The sequence below is a fragment of the Diabrotica virgifera genome, chromosome 3 (assembly GCF_917563875.1).
Source record: "Diabrotica virgifera virgifera chromosome 3, PGI_DIABVI_V3a".
Taxonomy (NCBI): domain Eukaryota; kingdom Metazoa; phylum Arthropoda; class Insecta; order Coleoptera; family Chrysomelidae; genus Diabrotica; species Diabrotica virgifera.
Genome location: NC_065445.1, coordinates 244,333,555 through 244,349,060, shown reverse-complemented (window position 1 = coordinate 244,349,060; position 15,506 = coordinate 244,333,555). Strand labels below are relative to the sequence as shown.

The window sequence follows — 15,506 nt, the reverse complement described above, 5'->3', positions numbered from 1 at the left end:
AAGTTTTATATTTTGATAATGATTTCCAAGTTGGAAATTGAAACGTCAAATAAATTTAATTTAAAACTTAAATTGTGGCTTGTTCTCATGTCACAAGAAAAAAACACACCACGTCTAAGGTAATGGCACCAGTACCTGACATTCTTAGATTGCAAATTAACTTATAATTTTTTACTGACTAAGATAGATGAAGAAAGTCACAACAGAACATTTTAGTGTGACTATTACTACTTAATTTTTATAAATATCTTTAAAAAAATCGCAAAGTTGTTTAATTAAGATTTTATTTTTAATTTTTTTTGATAAAATACATGCTCCCCTATAGATGACAGGTAAAAATTGAAGGTCACCAGTTGGTGACAACACAAGAACCCTATAGGTGACACCTAAATAAACTAAAATATAAATATGAAAATGCAGCATTTTTAATAAGTACCTACTCAAACAAATATGTAAAAACTTAAAACTAAAATTACTGAATACATTACTTCTTAAATTTAAACACATTAAAACTTCCAACTATGACAAAAACTACAAGATTTTAAAACATTTCTTTCAAATCGGAAACTGGTGCTTGAAAAACATATTTAAACCTATCACCAGATTGCACCACTTGTGGATTTTCTAATTTTACCAAAATTTGATTAAAAGCTACTGTGGACACATCATCCTCAACAGCCTTAAAAGTTTTTTTTTGTAGTATCAATAGATTTGCATCCCATAACTAATAATTCGTTCTTAGAGCATTTTTTCTGAACAATGCAGACATATTTAAATCTTTGGGAATTTCTTTTCCCTCCCATAAATGACACTAGAATGAAATCACCATTTTGTAGTTCACTCAAATTTTCTATTATGATCAGCTTTTGTATATCTTCAGCGCCTGTATCTTCGAAATCCTCATTCCATCCAGAATTTTCAGACTCTGCATACTCTACGTCACTAACATCACTATCTTCTGATCCTGACTCAATTTTATTCTTTTTCTTTTTTAATACTTTTTCAGCCTTAGCTTCTTCTCTCTTTTTCTTTCTCTCAATTTTATTTTTTTCCTTTTCTTCTTTTTCTTGTTGCTTCTTTTTGTATTCTTGCCATGAATCAGAGGTCACAACAGACGGTATCTTTTCTTTTCCTTTTATTTAAAGATTCCTTGCTCGTTTCCGGTCAGAATAAGGCCCTTTTAAAAAAGGTGATGGAACATACTGACCTGCTTCTATGTTAATGTTTATATTAACTGGTGTTGATGTTACTATTGGAATTTTTTCAGGAGTAAAATGTTTTACAGGTGTTGTGTGAATAACTGATACATCTATATTATTTTCTAATTTATCAGGTATATTTTCTTTTTCTTCTATGTTTTCCAGTCTTTCCATAATTGTCACGTTTTGTACTGTCTGATCATCAACAAATGTCCGTTCTTGATATTTTTGAGATGATGTCACATAATCGCAAACTTTCTCCCAAATTTTAAATAGTGATTTGTCTTCATTGCCCTGAATACCTCTCACAAAATCTGAAACTTTTTGTTCACCAATAAGTTTGCTTAATGTTAACTTAAAGGACATCCAATCTACGTTGTCTAAGTTTTCTTCCAGAGCTAAGTTTTGAATTGTTTCTTGAAGCTGATTATTCTCTTCAGTAGGTGGTGTAATTTTAGTATAATCCACTGCATTTGGGTTCCATGGCACCAAACCGCATTTACGAAAACCATTTTTTGCAATGTCTGGAGTAATTTTTGAATTTCAAATTTTTTCTAGCAGTGGTGCAAAATTGTGTTTTTTTTTTAATTCAGACATATTGTTTTCTAATCTCCATTCCAGGACATTTTCTTTCCAGGCACCCTTTAGAGATTTAAATATAGCTACATCCAGTGGCTGTAACATAAGTGGGTTGAATTTGGAAATAATGCGATTAATATTGTACCCTTATCAATACAAAAATTACTTAGAGGCAAAGTCAGGTGGGATGAGTGTCCATCCACAAATAAAATATTGGGCAAAGGTATTTTGGCAACTTCTGTCAGCCACGGGAAAAACACATTGGTGATATATTCAAAAAATCCTTCAGCAGTCATCCATCCGCTCTCTGAACGACCTATTCCCCACTGTTTTGGTACACTCTCCGCCAGAACTGCTGGAATTCCTTACATATCGGAATATGACCATTGGTGGACCAACACTACCTGCAGCATTACATGCTACCAAAACAGTAAGACACTCTTTCTCATCATTTCCAACAGCTTGGTAGACAGATCGGTCACCTCTTTTTGCTAGAATTTTTTGTCCTTTTGGATTAAAAAAAAGGCTGACTCATCAGCATTAAAGACCCTGGTAGGGTCTTGAAGGATATCACAATAATTTGCTTCTGAGAGATAATCGTAAACTTCAGTGAACCATTTTTTAATTTGTTGTTCAGTTACATTTTTTTTGCTGCTGGTAAGATTTTGGCAAACTCGTTGAGAAATTTCTGGATGCCTTTTTAAAAATCCGTAATACCATTTCTTTCCAATTTTGTAGTTTTTTAAGTTCAGAGGTTTACTTAATTCTATCGCCAATTTTCTAGCACATATGATTAAAATGCTTATTCTTGTAATTGGGAATTTTTGACTTGCCATTGATATTATCCACTGCACTAGCCTATTTTCTTCCTCTGCAGTAAATATTGGATTTGGACCCATTCTTCTTTCTACTGGATTTTTGCCTTTCAATTTGTTGAGCAAGGTTACTCGTGGATTCTGGCAGAGATTGCCGTAGGCATTCCATTTCGGCAATCTGCCAAAGCTGCTTCCATATCTTCATGACTGTATTGTAATATTTTTCTTGGCATCCTTTTAAATCTATAACAAAAAAAGCTGTCACCTATTGGAACCCACATTTTCTGATTGTAACCAATACCTGACACTGGGTGTCATGTACTAGGGTCAAAAATTTTTTACATGAATTCTAGTTACCTAAAGGTGACACCCCTTGTATCTTGTTTATTTCAAGGTTATTTACTAAAATTTGTTAATAAATAAAAAAATAACTTCCAACCCTCACTAGCATTAGTTCTTAATATATCAAAACTTAAATAAAAAGTACCAAAAAATATTAATAATGTTTTCTTACCTTTTTAGTCACTCTAATAACAAAAAAACTTTAAGACCATAGGACCATGCATCTACTTGTGAAAACTATTAATAGCCATCTTGGGTTCGGAAATAACAAACTACTTTTAATGCTCATTGATAGATGGCACTAACAGCAAAGAAATAAATTTATGTCAGAGAAGATTTCTGTAATTTTAACCTTATTTGATTGATCTTTTTCATAAGTGTCACCTATAGGTGCCCTGTCCACTACTGGTGCCATTACCTTACGTCTATGCAGCTAAAGACACCTGTTGACGAGTAAAATTTTTCTTGGATTCTCACCCTTCCTTGGACGTAAATATATAGACCAGCGAAGTATTGATAAGGTTACCAATGATTCACAGTATTCAAGGAATTTGTTCAACTTAGCCATTCGTAAATATTACCCATAGACCAGAGGTATATTGTTACCGAGGTAAATTTTATGAAATCATCTTACTTTTTCCCTTATGCACATTGGCAAGGAATACTCAATAAAAATGCCCCCGGTATAAATTTAGTTTTAACAATTAACATTGTTGCCGATAGTTCTCAGTTCAATTTGTAGATGAGTCGCCTTCAATTAAAAATGGTTGGACTATAGTTGTTTCTTCTGATTCTCCATGTGCCATCTTCGTCTTGCACTGAGCCATATAATTTTCTCAGTATCTTTCAAAAAATGATTACAATCAGTATTTTCTCCACAGGAACAATTTCTACATATATTTTTTAGTGATCCTAAGAAAGGGAACAAGCAAAATACAATATTTTAAACAGAGGGAAAAAAAGGAGCTCTTACTATTGTAACAAACAGCATTTATTATCTATCGTGGCTGAATGGATCAAGCAGTCTAAAGCTATTAACACATTCACTGACATAACTGCATATGCCGACTGTTATAAAGATACATGACTGTGTGAAGAACAAAAAAGAAAGAAAAAAACGCTCTTAGTCAATTGTCAGAAAAATTTACCCAGTCCCAAAATTCCAGATCAGATTGATTTTTTTACCTATTATGTATAAATACTACACTTATACTTAGTATTATCAAAATATGCAGAATTTCAGTATTCAGTTGGATGTGAATCTGTGCAAAACTCTATTTTTTTTTAATTTCAAATTTGTTTATTGCGATTTGCATAAAAAGTTTTATATTTTATCACATTTAGGAGAAATTATTCCTCAATAACTAATGTCTTAACAAATATTATTATTGATAAATATAAAAATAAAGTAAATGAAATGATTGTGAAATAATATGGACATAACTCATTGAAGCAATGTACAAATGGAAAGTTTATTTGATTCAGCTACAAATTTTGGGATTGTTGTAGAAGTAGAGGATACTGTAATAATTTTGACTTTTATACTGACAAAACAATCGCTAAAATTGATTGTGAACATTTGGCCTTAGGATCAAGACTACTATCTGATATATTAGCTTTCAGTCCTGAACCTACAATTGGATGAATATTTTTTAATAAGTTATTTAGGTACCAGTAGAGATTTATTATTTCATTAAAAAAAATGAATACCAGGCAACAAGAACTTTGTGGGAAAATTGATTAGTGAAGTGTCCTATACAAGACAAGTTATATATCTTAACCGCAAGTATATAATATATTCATAGAGGGTATAGATCAGCGGTGCTCAAGATCGACCGGTCGATCGCCAAAGTTTTTGAAGTCAATCGCGATTCACGGAAAAAATACACATGGAAAAGGTGGAGACTGCACTCACTTGTGGATGATATGAAGTGCCATGCACTTCATGAAGTGCATTAACATCCAAGTAAAATTAAGATGAAAAACATCTTTAATTACAACTCTCTGTAGTTACAACGTTTTATCAAATAGAAATGTGAAATAAAATTTTTTATTTTCAATTTTTTTTTACTAGCAGTCGATCGCTGGACGTTTGCAGTTTATGTGCGAAAACCAATTTCAGGTGGACTTGCAGTGAATTTTATAACTATGTCATAAAAACAAGGCACTCCTAAAAGCGGCAAAATAGTTTACTTAATCTACGAGTTTTTTTTTGTAATTTCGTCTGTTATTATTATGTAGGATTAAATACAGATTATAGAAACTTTTCAGGCGATTTTCACAAATAACTCAAAAAGTATTTGATCGAAAAAAATATTCTTAGCAAAAATGGAGCATATTATAGAAAAATGAAAAAAAAATGGGAACTCGTCAAGTCTATAGACCCAGCAAAAGCAAAGTTGTGCTCATGAAAAATACGTTCTTATTCGTCAAATTCCAAATCAAATATTTCAACGTGAAATAACCAAGAAATTAAGCACTTTTCGGGAAAAACCAATTAAAACTTTTTTAGTAAACCTTTATTTTATGTTTTAAAAAAGTTGCTAGCATCAAAACTAAGCGAGTTATGCTCAAGATCAAGTTGACTCCTTTTTTTTTTGGTAAAATAATCGTGAAAATCTCCCCCTACTTAGCACCCCAAATGAAATTAATCGTTACCGCTTTACAAACAATTTACTTTACTTATGTATTTTTTACACGATTGAAAGCTCCTGAACGAGTCACTAATCACGAGTGTATGAAAAATATGAACAGCCATATTTTAACCAATTTTTGTCTTACAGAAAAACAAAATGAATCTATCATATTTATAAAAGCAAAACCTACCTTCTTTTTGCTCCTTGAGATTTTTAGTATCCCTAATACTTTTAAGTTATTTTGAAAAAAGGGCATTTTCCAATATTTTAGGAAAATTCTTTTTACTATAAAACCAATTTTTTTCAAAACTAAGCACTCCCAACCGGTAAATCTTACAGATCGTATAAACAATACATAAATGACGTAAATGGTAAAGCGGTAACGATTAATTTTATTTATCGTGCTAAATAGGGGGAGATTTTCACGATTTTTTTTTTACCAAAAAAGAAGCCATCTTTATTTTGAGCGCAACTCGCTTAGTTTTAATGCTAGAGACTTATATAAAACAAAATTTAAAAAATTTTAATTGGTTTTGCCCGAAAATTGCTCAATTTTTTGGTTATTTCAAGTTGAAAAATTCGATTTGGAATTTGACGAATAAGAACGTATTTTTAATGAGCTACAACTTTGCTTTTACTGGTTTTATAGACTTTCTAAAAGTCAATTTTTTTTTGCTTTTTTAAAAGCTACATTTTTGCTAAGAATATTTTTTTTCGATACAATTACTTGAAAAGTATCGACTTGTTTTTTATAGTTAGTCAGTTGATCCATTTTGGGACTTACTTTAAACGCTCGGTTTTTTACCCCCGAGACGGGTTAACTGTAACTGTCACCCCCCAAGTAAAAGCAACCAATGGTACAAGTTCAACTTTGAAGTAGACAGTAAATAGAACCTAAAATTAGATTTTCATGCAATTCGGAGTTGACTATGAAAATTACACTCCAGAACGGTCATTTACTGGGCTATTGTTGTTTATTTGTCCCGATCTACAACCCTAAATCCCGATTTGTTTTTGCATATGTACCGCTTAAAAACAAATCGGACCTGGCAACACTAGTGGTAGATCCCATGCAGTGTAAGTCTGAGCACCACTGGTATAGATCAACACTACTGGTATGTTGGAAAATATGCTACTAAAATCAGAGCTAAGTCATATTGGCCAATATTTATACCACTGATTCATATTATTATTAAATTCATGGCTTCTCTAAAAACAAGTAAGTAAATAAGTCCAATATTACTTTATTAGATTTTTGTTGATCAGTAGCATTTCCCTACCTAAACTTGACTCTTAGTACAAGAAGCATAGGAAGAGCAGAGACTATGTCCAGGAAATTGCAAATCCAAAAAGTTTTGAAATTTGAAAAAAAAATAATTTGGGCAGAAATGGGTTACCTAAATATATTCTTTCCTGGGAAAAATAATCCAATGCTCATCTTGTAGTTAGTTAATATCAAGTCTTTTGTTTCAGATGCAGGTATAATTTTAAGCAACTCTGTTCTAAAAGCAATGCGAAACCACCTGGATTGGTGTATCATGAATGCCGTCTCAGAGGATCCTAGTGAAAATATAGGAAGATGTGCCTTCCACAGCTTAGGAATTTACTGCCAGCAGAACATTCAAATGGAAAGTATTCATTCTTTTAGGATCAAGCAATTTGAATTGGCTCCTTACTTGAAAGATTTATCAGAAAAGGAAGAATTTAATAAAGCTATTACTATATATCCAGTGCTACAAAAAGAAGACTTTTATTTACTGAATGCTTATTTTCTTAGAGTAAGTAATCATTTAGGCTAAAGTGTGAAAGGATTAGTACTTGTTGACAATTTTCAGCAATGTGTGTAGTATTAAACCAAGCCACCTGATGAGTGTGTTTGCATTTTCAAACTACTTTTAAGTACTTATAAAGTAGAAATGCCTAGTGGAGGCTTACATCTTTCCCTTAGCAATAATTTGTTTCTTGCTATCTAGTGCCTTTGTCTTCCCCCCTTTACTTTCACATTGTCCGGCCATCTTTTTGGAGGTCAACCCACACCTCTCTTAAGTAACCCAGGTGTCCACTGTATGATGAATTTAGTCTACCTGGTATCATTTTGTCCAACGATATGTCCTACCCAAACCACTTCAGTGAAGCAGCGGCTTGTATTATTAAATCCTATACTTTCGTTTTTATGCATTTCTTCATTACTGAAATGATGTTTTAAAGCTATTATTAGCATAAGTTGTTCCACTGCATGCTATGCTACTTTCATTTTGTTGGCAGCTTTTACTATCAAAGTGATTCTATCTTTTTTTTTCATCTTTATAGAGGGGGTCTGGAATCTTCAAAATACATCTCAGTCACAGCGATAGTTTCCGAGGTACTTTAAAACGCCCTCTCGTCGCCGAGATTACAACAAATGCCTACCTGCTAAACCTACCTCCTCTGTCATCCAGCGCTCCGCAAGCGAAATGGCCACTGTAAGACCGACGTCGCTTCTGAAACACTTAATAATTATTAATATTAAATAATAGTAAATATACCTTGTATGTATATTTATCTATTAACGTTATTATTTATATTAGGTCAGGTTAGGAGTTGAGGGACTAGTCCCTGACCACTCTGCGAACGCACTTTATGATACAGGTAGTGAAATCATAATAATAGATATATTAAGAGGCAACATCAGCACGCGGAAAATGCGTTCCAAGATTTCAGCTTTAATTTTGAATATTTAGTCGAGATATTTGGCACACATATTCGTAATATACTAAAGAATGGCGGTACAGAGCCCAATTTGAAAAATATGTTAGTATGTGGAAATTACCCCATAATTAAAATATTACAAACACAAGTCTGTACCGCCATTAAGAAAAACAAAAAAATACGCTTTCTTCAAATAAACTTTTTTATCCCATGCCTAGATTTTGTGTGACATTGGAATTACTAAAAACCGATTATCTATAACAAGAAATCGAACTTACTGACTTGGCAACATTTAGCGCGCCTATGAGTATAATAGAATTATTTATAATTATTTTTATCACAATATTTGTGATAGTATAGCCTTTGTTTTTGACAGTATAGTGTCACTGTCGACGCACTGTTGCCGCAATTATGAAAGTTCGCAGAACTTTCTAAAAGAACCTCTTAAAATATTTAGTACTTAAAAAATTTTATTTTCAGCAAAGGTTGACCAAGATAAATAATGAAATTAAAAGGATATCAGAACCTCTAATTGATACGTGGCCACCAGGGCAGAGACAAGGAGCAAAAGCAGCTACCCGCTTTGATTTGCCAAGAAATTGTTATTTTAATCAGTCTCATGTATTTTTCTCAGACGATTTTACAACACTAAGGAAACATACTAGTGAGGAGTTAGTGGATCTAAGGGTAAATATGATTATAACTTAAGTATTCTTAAATATCAAAAAGTAGCTCATGTTTCATTTCGGTTCAGAGGTATACCATCCCCATACATACGTGTCTGTCTCTCCAGACGTCTTCAGGGGGGCTGAAGCCTACACCATTGTATGGTAGAAGGGATATGATTATATACAGTACGTAAATCGTTCGGCTAGACATAGAGAACATACATTGAGATAATTGTGGCAACAGCACTCTCTCCATGACAATATGGCCCTGGTTTGAGGCATTAACCTCAAAATTGACAATTCATTTCGACTGACACAAATAAACGTCAAAACATGACAATGTAGTAGCTAAATATTTTTGGCCTAAAGGGAATGGGAAAACTGTTTAATTTTGAAAATAGTTTTTAAATAAGAAATATTTAAAAAAATCAAAGTAAAATTAACTTATTAATCATAATCTTTGTTTTTGATTTATTTATGGACAGCCTTGCTTCCAAACTCACGCATTCTATTCATTATAACAGTGCTATTGCACCAGAACTCGACTCGAACAGAAACTTCAACTAACACAGGTTAGCGCAGTTGCCACAATTATATCAATGTATATTCCCTATGTCCAGCTGAACGATTTACATACTGTATAATAAACAAAAATTCTTTGTTATACTCCGGTCAACTTACGCATCCGAGGCTACAAAAATTACCATCAAGCTAAAAATTGGCAGGATTGTTAAAAATACCATCATAAATGAAATCTAAAAAGTCCTCATAAATCCGACCCGTGCTAAAAATTTTACGCGGGGTCAAAGGTCACCAAATATGGTTTTTAGCGATTTTCAGCGAAACGGTAAGTTTTATCGTAAAATTAGTTCTAATAAAAAATGTAGATTAGATAATTATCTATAAAAAATGCCTTATTACTTTTTTTCCTGAGAGCCACCGTTTTTGAGATATAACGATTCAAAAAGTGGTAATCGTCATAATATGCGCACACGTTTCCACACCTCCTTTGAGGTAGTGTACTTAGCGCGTTTTTTAACGTGGTTTCCCCAGTAGGCCTATTCCACGGATCTGTTATGATTCTGTTTAATTTAAAGTTATTTAATAATTGATATTGGCAAGGGTTAAAAATGATAAAAGTTATATAAAGCGGTATAAATTAAAAAAAAAGGGAAATTTATCAAACTGGTTCATAATTTTCTAATATTTCTGCTTCCCTTGTTCTTAATAGATTCTTGATAGAATCAAATGAATCCTTAATTGTTGGTGATTCAACATTGGAGCACGACCGGTTTTGACAATTAGTGCATGCTACCGAACAAAACAGTCCAACTTTTTTGCAACCACATTTAGCGCTACATCCCTTTTTACAGTTGCAAAAAATTGTGTTCAAGAGTTTTTCCGGCCCAGGGGGGAATAAAGTTTGAATTGGTTCGAATGAACTGTCGACTAATTTCCATCCCCAGTCTTTTGGATCTAGCTGATAACCAAGCCACACTTGAACTTGGTGATATACCCGAAAAATATGTTGATGAGCAGCCGCTGAGGTTGGAGGAAGACAAGATAACTGCACTTGTTTTTTGTTTCGAGTACTTTTATTAAAAAAACATGCATATCGAAACTTATCTAAGCACGTAGTTTTCTTAGGCGCTCCATATATAGAGAGAAAATAGTATATTGTGCAACAAGTGCAGAAAGGTACTAATTTCTCACGAGTTTGAAAAGTTGCGGTACGAGCGCAAGCGAGTGCCGCAATTCAAACGAGTGAGAAATTACCTTTCTGCACGTGTTTCACATTATACTTTTTCTACAAGCACAGTTTTTCCTAAAAATAAAAATCACAATTTCCAAATGATGATTAATTATAATAGGTACCTGTGTGATAAATTTTAAACTGTATTTAATTAATACCTACTAATCAATTTAAATTCCTTATACCTAAATAAATTGCACAGAAATCAGTTAAAAAATTAATGCACTGCCTTAATTTGTTTAAATTTAAACAATTATTACACATTATTGACATTATATTTATGCAGTCACGGATTTACACAAAACCTACTTCATTCGACGTCTCTATCCTTATTGGTTATTTGATAATTATAAAATGTTTAATAAGAATAAAATTGTAAAATAAAACAGTTGTAACATCCATAATTTAGTTTCTATGCTATAGTTAAATATAATAATTGTCTTATAGGTTATATATTTGTCTAAAGTTTAACCACGGATGTAAACAGAATATAACGTTACTCAGAATGCGGTAGTCCACGGATGTAAACAGAATGTAACGTTACTCAGAATGAGGTAGTCAACTGTGCAGAAAAGAACTTTGCGGCACAGAAACGTCACTTTTCTGCACACTAATGTCAAATATCTTATACTGTGAGAAAATATCAAGTTTGCTAACATAAAACCGTGCAGAAAAGTGCACTTTGAATAGTGGTTGTAGAAAAAAGCTAATTCCGTTGGAAATAACTTCTTGTGGAGTTGAATTAGTTTTTTTAAAAACTTCAGCACATTCAAGTGAATCTTGTTTTTCAAACATTTTAAAAACAGTCGTTTTACCCCTCCTGAAAAATGCTGATGTCGTATCAGAGCCAGTTATTGCGTCACTGGCGAAGCGTCCATGTAACCACTGTTACCATTGGTAACAGTTAAAAATCTTGCAAATAAATATTTTATGACGATGAATAATTCTATTTACCAATATTTTTACCAATAGAAATATATTATTATATTATGTGGTAATAGTACCTAACTCAGTAAATATCTCACTAAATAGCCAACTACTCGTAGACACGAAAATATTGGCGAGTTTATGTGACTCCGTTGCACTTTATTATACTCTGTTACCAGACTCATTTCTGGTGACAATGGTTATATACGCACGCTGGCGCTCGGGACCGGGTAGTGACTGAAAATTTTGAAGAAGCGACGGCATAAGCGCGCTGTGTATCAGTAGGGCTGTTACCAAATTTAAAATTGGTGACAGTACCTATAAAAAGTGTGCGCGCAGTTAACCATAGATGAGTGTCGCTTCTTAATCGATCAACTACTTGAAAAGTAATGCTCCTTGTATAATTTTGAAGAAAAAAATGAGATTATTAAAAATGAAAGACCTATTTTAAACAATTTAAAAAAGGAATCAACAAAAGTAGTTCGATATTTTAAATTTAGTTGGTACAGTGAAAATCCTTGGTTATATTATCGTTGCAAGAAAAATATACTGTATTGTTGGGCATGTCTTCTGGTTTCTACAGAAAAATGGGTGGACCAGGTTCACGATTTAAATGGTGTTAGATTTTTAAAAAGGAGACATGAAATTTCTCCGTTACCTACATGTAAGATGTATACCCAATTTGGTTCAGTTTGGCAAAACAAAAATCAAAAGTTCTCTTAACCAAGCTTTTAAAGCAAATATTGCTAAACATAATGAGTATCAAAAATAGATAGGTATATGATATTCGCAGTGTGCAAGTACTTGGAAGGGGAAACGAGAAACGACCCTGCGTGAGTCGCGGAGAAATATTGCAACTACAGTGGAACCTCGATTATCCGTCAGGGCACCGGACCAAGGGTATGACGGATAATCGAAAAGACGGTTAACAGAACATTAAAAAAAATTAAAAGTTCGTTAGTACAATTATCAAATTTTATTTGTATGTTTTGTTCGACAATATAAGGATTCGTGTACGTACAATCGAATCAGTTTGGTTTAAAATATTCTAAAATCTTTGTTGGCCGAATTTCTTAATCGGCGTAAGATCTCGCAATCTACCTTATTGGCTTCTTGTTGAGAATACCACTCGATGAATTATTGCAGCAGCTTCTCTAGCTTCTTTACTCAGATCTAGCTTCTTCTCTAGTTTCTTAAAACCTTTGTCGATTACAATAGCATCATCGACATCGCCACCGTCAAATTCCAAGTCTGTGTCAGCTTCTTAAGCTGTTTCGTCTGACTCTGTTGCCATTTCAACGAATTTATCATTTATCTCAGCAATCTATAGCCGTTTGCATCCTCATCACAAATTAACCAATAGTCTGACTTATCGCAATGCTCATACAAAATGAATTGATGCCTCAATTTTTGCTTATGTAGTCAATACAAATGTACGGACCCTGACGGTTAACAGAGGTGACGGTTAATGGAGAGACGGATAATCGAGGCTCCACTGTATCTTAAATAATTCATATTGTCAATTGAAATTGTCAAATTGACGTATATTTCATACCTTCTGTCAATGAAGCAGAAAAATTATATATTGCTCCACAATATTGATATGATATGCAATTATTATATAAAGGTAAATTTAATTAATTTTATTTTGCTTGCAGTACTGCATTTTAATAACTAATTTTATTTACTACATACAATTGTTGAGGTTTTCATAACATAACCTGAATCTAATTTTTTCTTCTTATTATTTTTTTGGACTATGGCCTTGACAATTATCCAGTAACCACGACTAATATAATTGGCCAATATAATTAAAAGTGCGAATTTTAGTATAGAGCGTAGAAATAGGGGTCGCTTTGCCGAACTTGCACGGTCCCAATATCCTTAGCACACTTATAAGAGATACTGTATGTTTTTGGGCCAAACAAGAACTAGCGTTTCGTGATCATTTTGAGTGCGATGACTCTGACAATCGAGGAAATTACGGGGAATTGTTAACATTAATTGCCAAAAAAGATCAAAAATTTTGTCAACATCTAGAAACATCTGTTTTTTCGAGAGTTTCAAGTCATATACAAAATGATATTATTGAAGCTACACTCACCGCCACAAAATTCCGCCACCCAAAATTTTTGATTAAGTTTGACAATTTATAACTTTATTATTTGTGCTCCGATTTTCAAGATTCTTGCACCAGTTTGTAGGTACATGTATTCATATTGTTTGGTATTATTCCGGTAACAAAAATTTTTGCTTGCATGTCATTGTACTGGGGTGAAAGGAAGCGTTGTATTTTCTCCTAATTTTAAAAAATTCTGTGGAAAAATGGAATAGCTGATTTTGTTTCATAGTCCTGTCATATTTTCCCGGAGGCATCACCAACATTTTGTTTTTTGAATTATCCGAATATCTTTTTTCTTGTAAGAGCTGTACCATTTTTTGTAAATAAAAACACTGATTGACTCATACAATTGAGGTTGGATTGATAAGATTAGAATGGCCCGCATGCAGCCCAGATCTCAATCATATTGAGCATTTATGGGATGAATAAAAAAAGCTATCTGCCGTCATTCTAGGCCTCCAGAAACATCCAGTTGGTACATTTATGGCCCTTGTAGAGGAATATCGGGCTATTCCCCAAGCAAGGAAAACACATCTTTATTAGATGCTAAACAGATTGCGAGCAGTCGTTGCTGCAAGAGGTGGACATAACCGCTATTGAATTGTTTTGTTTTCTTGTTAAATTTGTTTTGTTTTGTTAATTTTAGTGCGTTTGATATTTTTAATTAAATAAACCTTAAGCAGTGTTTTTAATTACAGCTCTTACAAGAAAAGAGATATTCAGATAATTCAAAAAACAAGACCTTAGTGATACCTCCAGGATAATACAAAAAGGGTATGAAACAAAATCAGCCCTCCAATTTTTCCACAGAATTTTTTAAAGTTAGGAGAAAAAACAACGCTTACATTCACTCCCGTATAATCTAAGCAAAAAATTTTGTTACCGGAATAATAGCAATTGACATCAATAAATGTACCTACAAACTTGTGTAAGAATCTTGAAAATCGAAGTACAAATAATAAAGTTATAGATTGTCAAACTTAATCAAAAATTTTGGGTGGCGGAATTTTGTGCCGGTGAGTGTATATATACATTTAGCCATATCTTCATTTTTTTAAATAAGATTTTTTGCATCTGGTTTTTGGTAACACTTCAGAAAAAGTCACGCGTCGCCACTGTATTGCGTGTAAAAATAGTATATGATTTTGACATTTTGCAAAAGTAAATAAACTTTTCGATGAATATATTTCCGATTGGTGTTGAGCTTTTCCAGGTTTTAAAAAAAAGATAGTTTTTTCGATTGGAGTTCTACCAGTGAGTAATACGAGCAAGTCAACATCTTCACCTACAACAATAGTTGTATTTGTTAAATTGAATTACTCTATGGCTGTTTCAATTATCATTACGTCAGCATCATTATTAGCTTGTTTTACCGATATATTTTCAGCAATAAACTTATCTTTCAGCATTGAAATGAACCGAGATTTGTTGTGAGTACATATTTGCAAGAAATTTCTGTTGAGTGGTAGATACTGTCATAGATTGATCAAATAAAATATTAGAAGATGAAGATGTTGCTGAAGTTCTACGACGTTGTTCTGCAACTTTAATATTTCTCGTAAAATAATTATAGCCATCAAATAAAGTTGTCTTTCATTATTATGTTCACCCTTCTGAGAAAAGAATAGGTAGGGTGATTAGATTAGCCGACGAACGTGTTTATTCCGACAAAACCCATCTTTACAAATTGAACTAAGGCGCATAAATAAAAAGAATTATTATAAGTTAATGCTTTGTCATATCAATTTAATATTTTTGTTGGGATTAAGCCGTAAAA

At 32.8% G+C, this 15,506-nt stretch overlaps 1 protein-coding gene across 1 annotated transcript in view; it reads left to right on the top strand.

Moving 5' to 3' along the window:
* The window catches only part of LOC114336730 (chondroitin sulfate glucuronyltransferase), a 43,168-nt gene that overhangs the window by 2,968 nt on the left and 24,694 nt on the right, over positions 1-15,506 (top strand). Inside the window, exons 2-3 of the mRNA XM_050647286.1 lie at positions 7,045-7,349; positions 8,740-8,946. Of these exons, the coding sequence (XP_050503243.1) occupies positions 7,045-7,349; positions 8,740-8,946 (512 nt within the window). The remainder of the gene's footprint in view (positions 1-7,044; positions 7,350-8,739; positions 8,947-15,506) is intronic.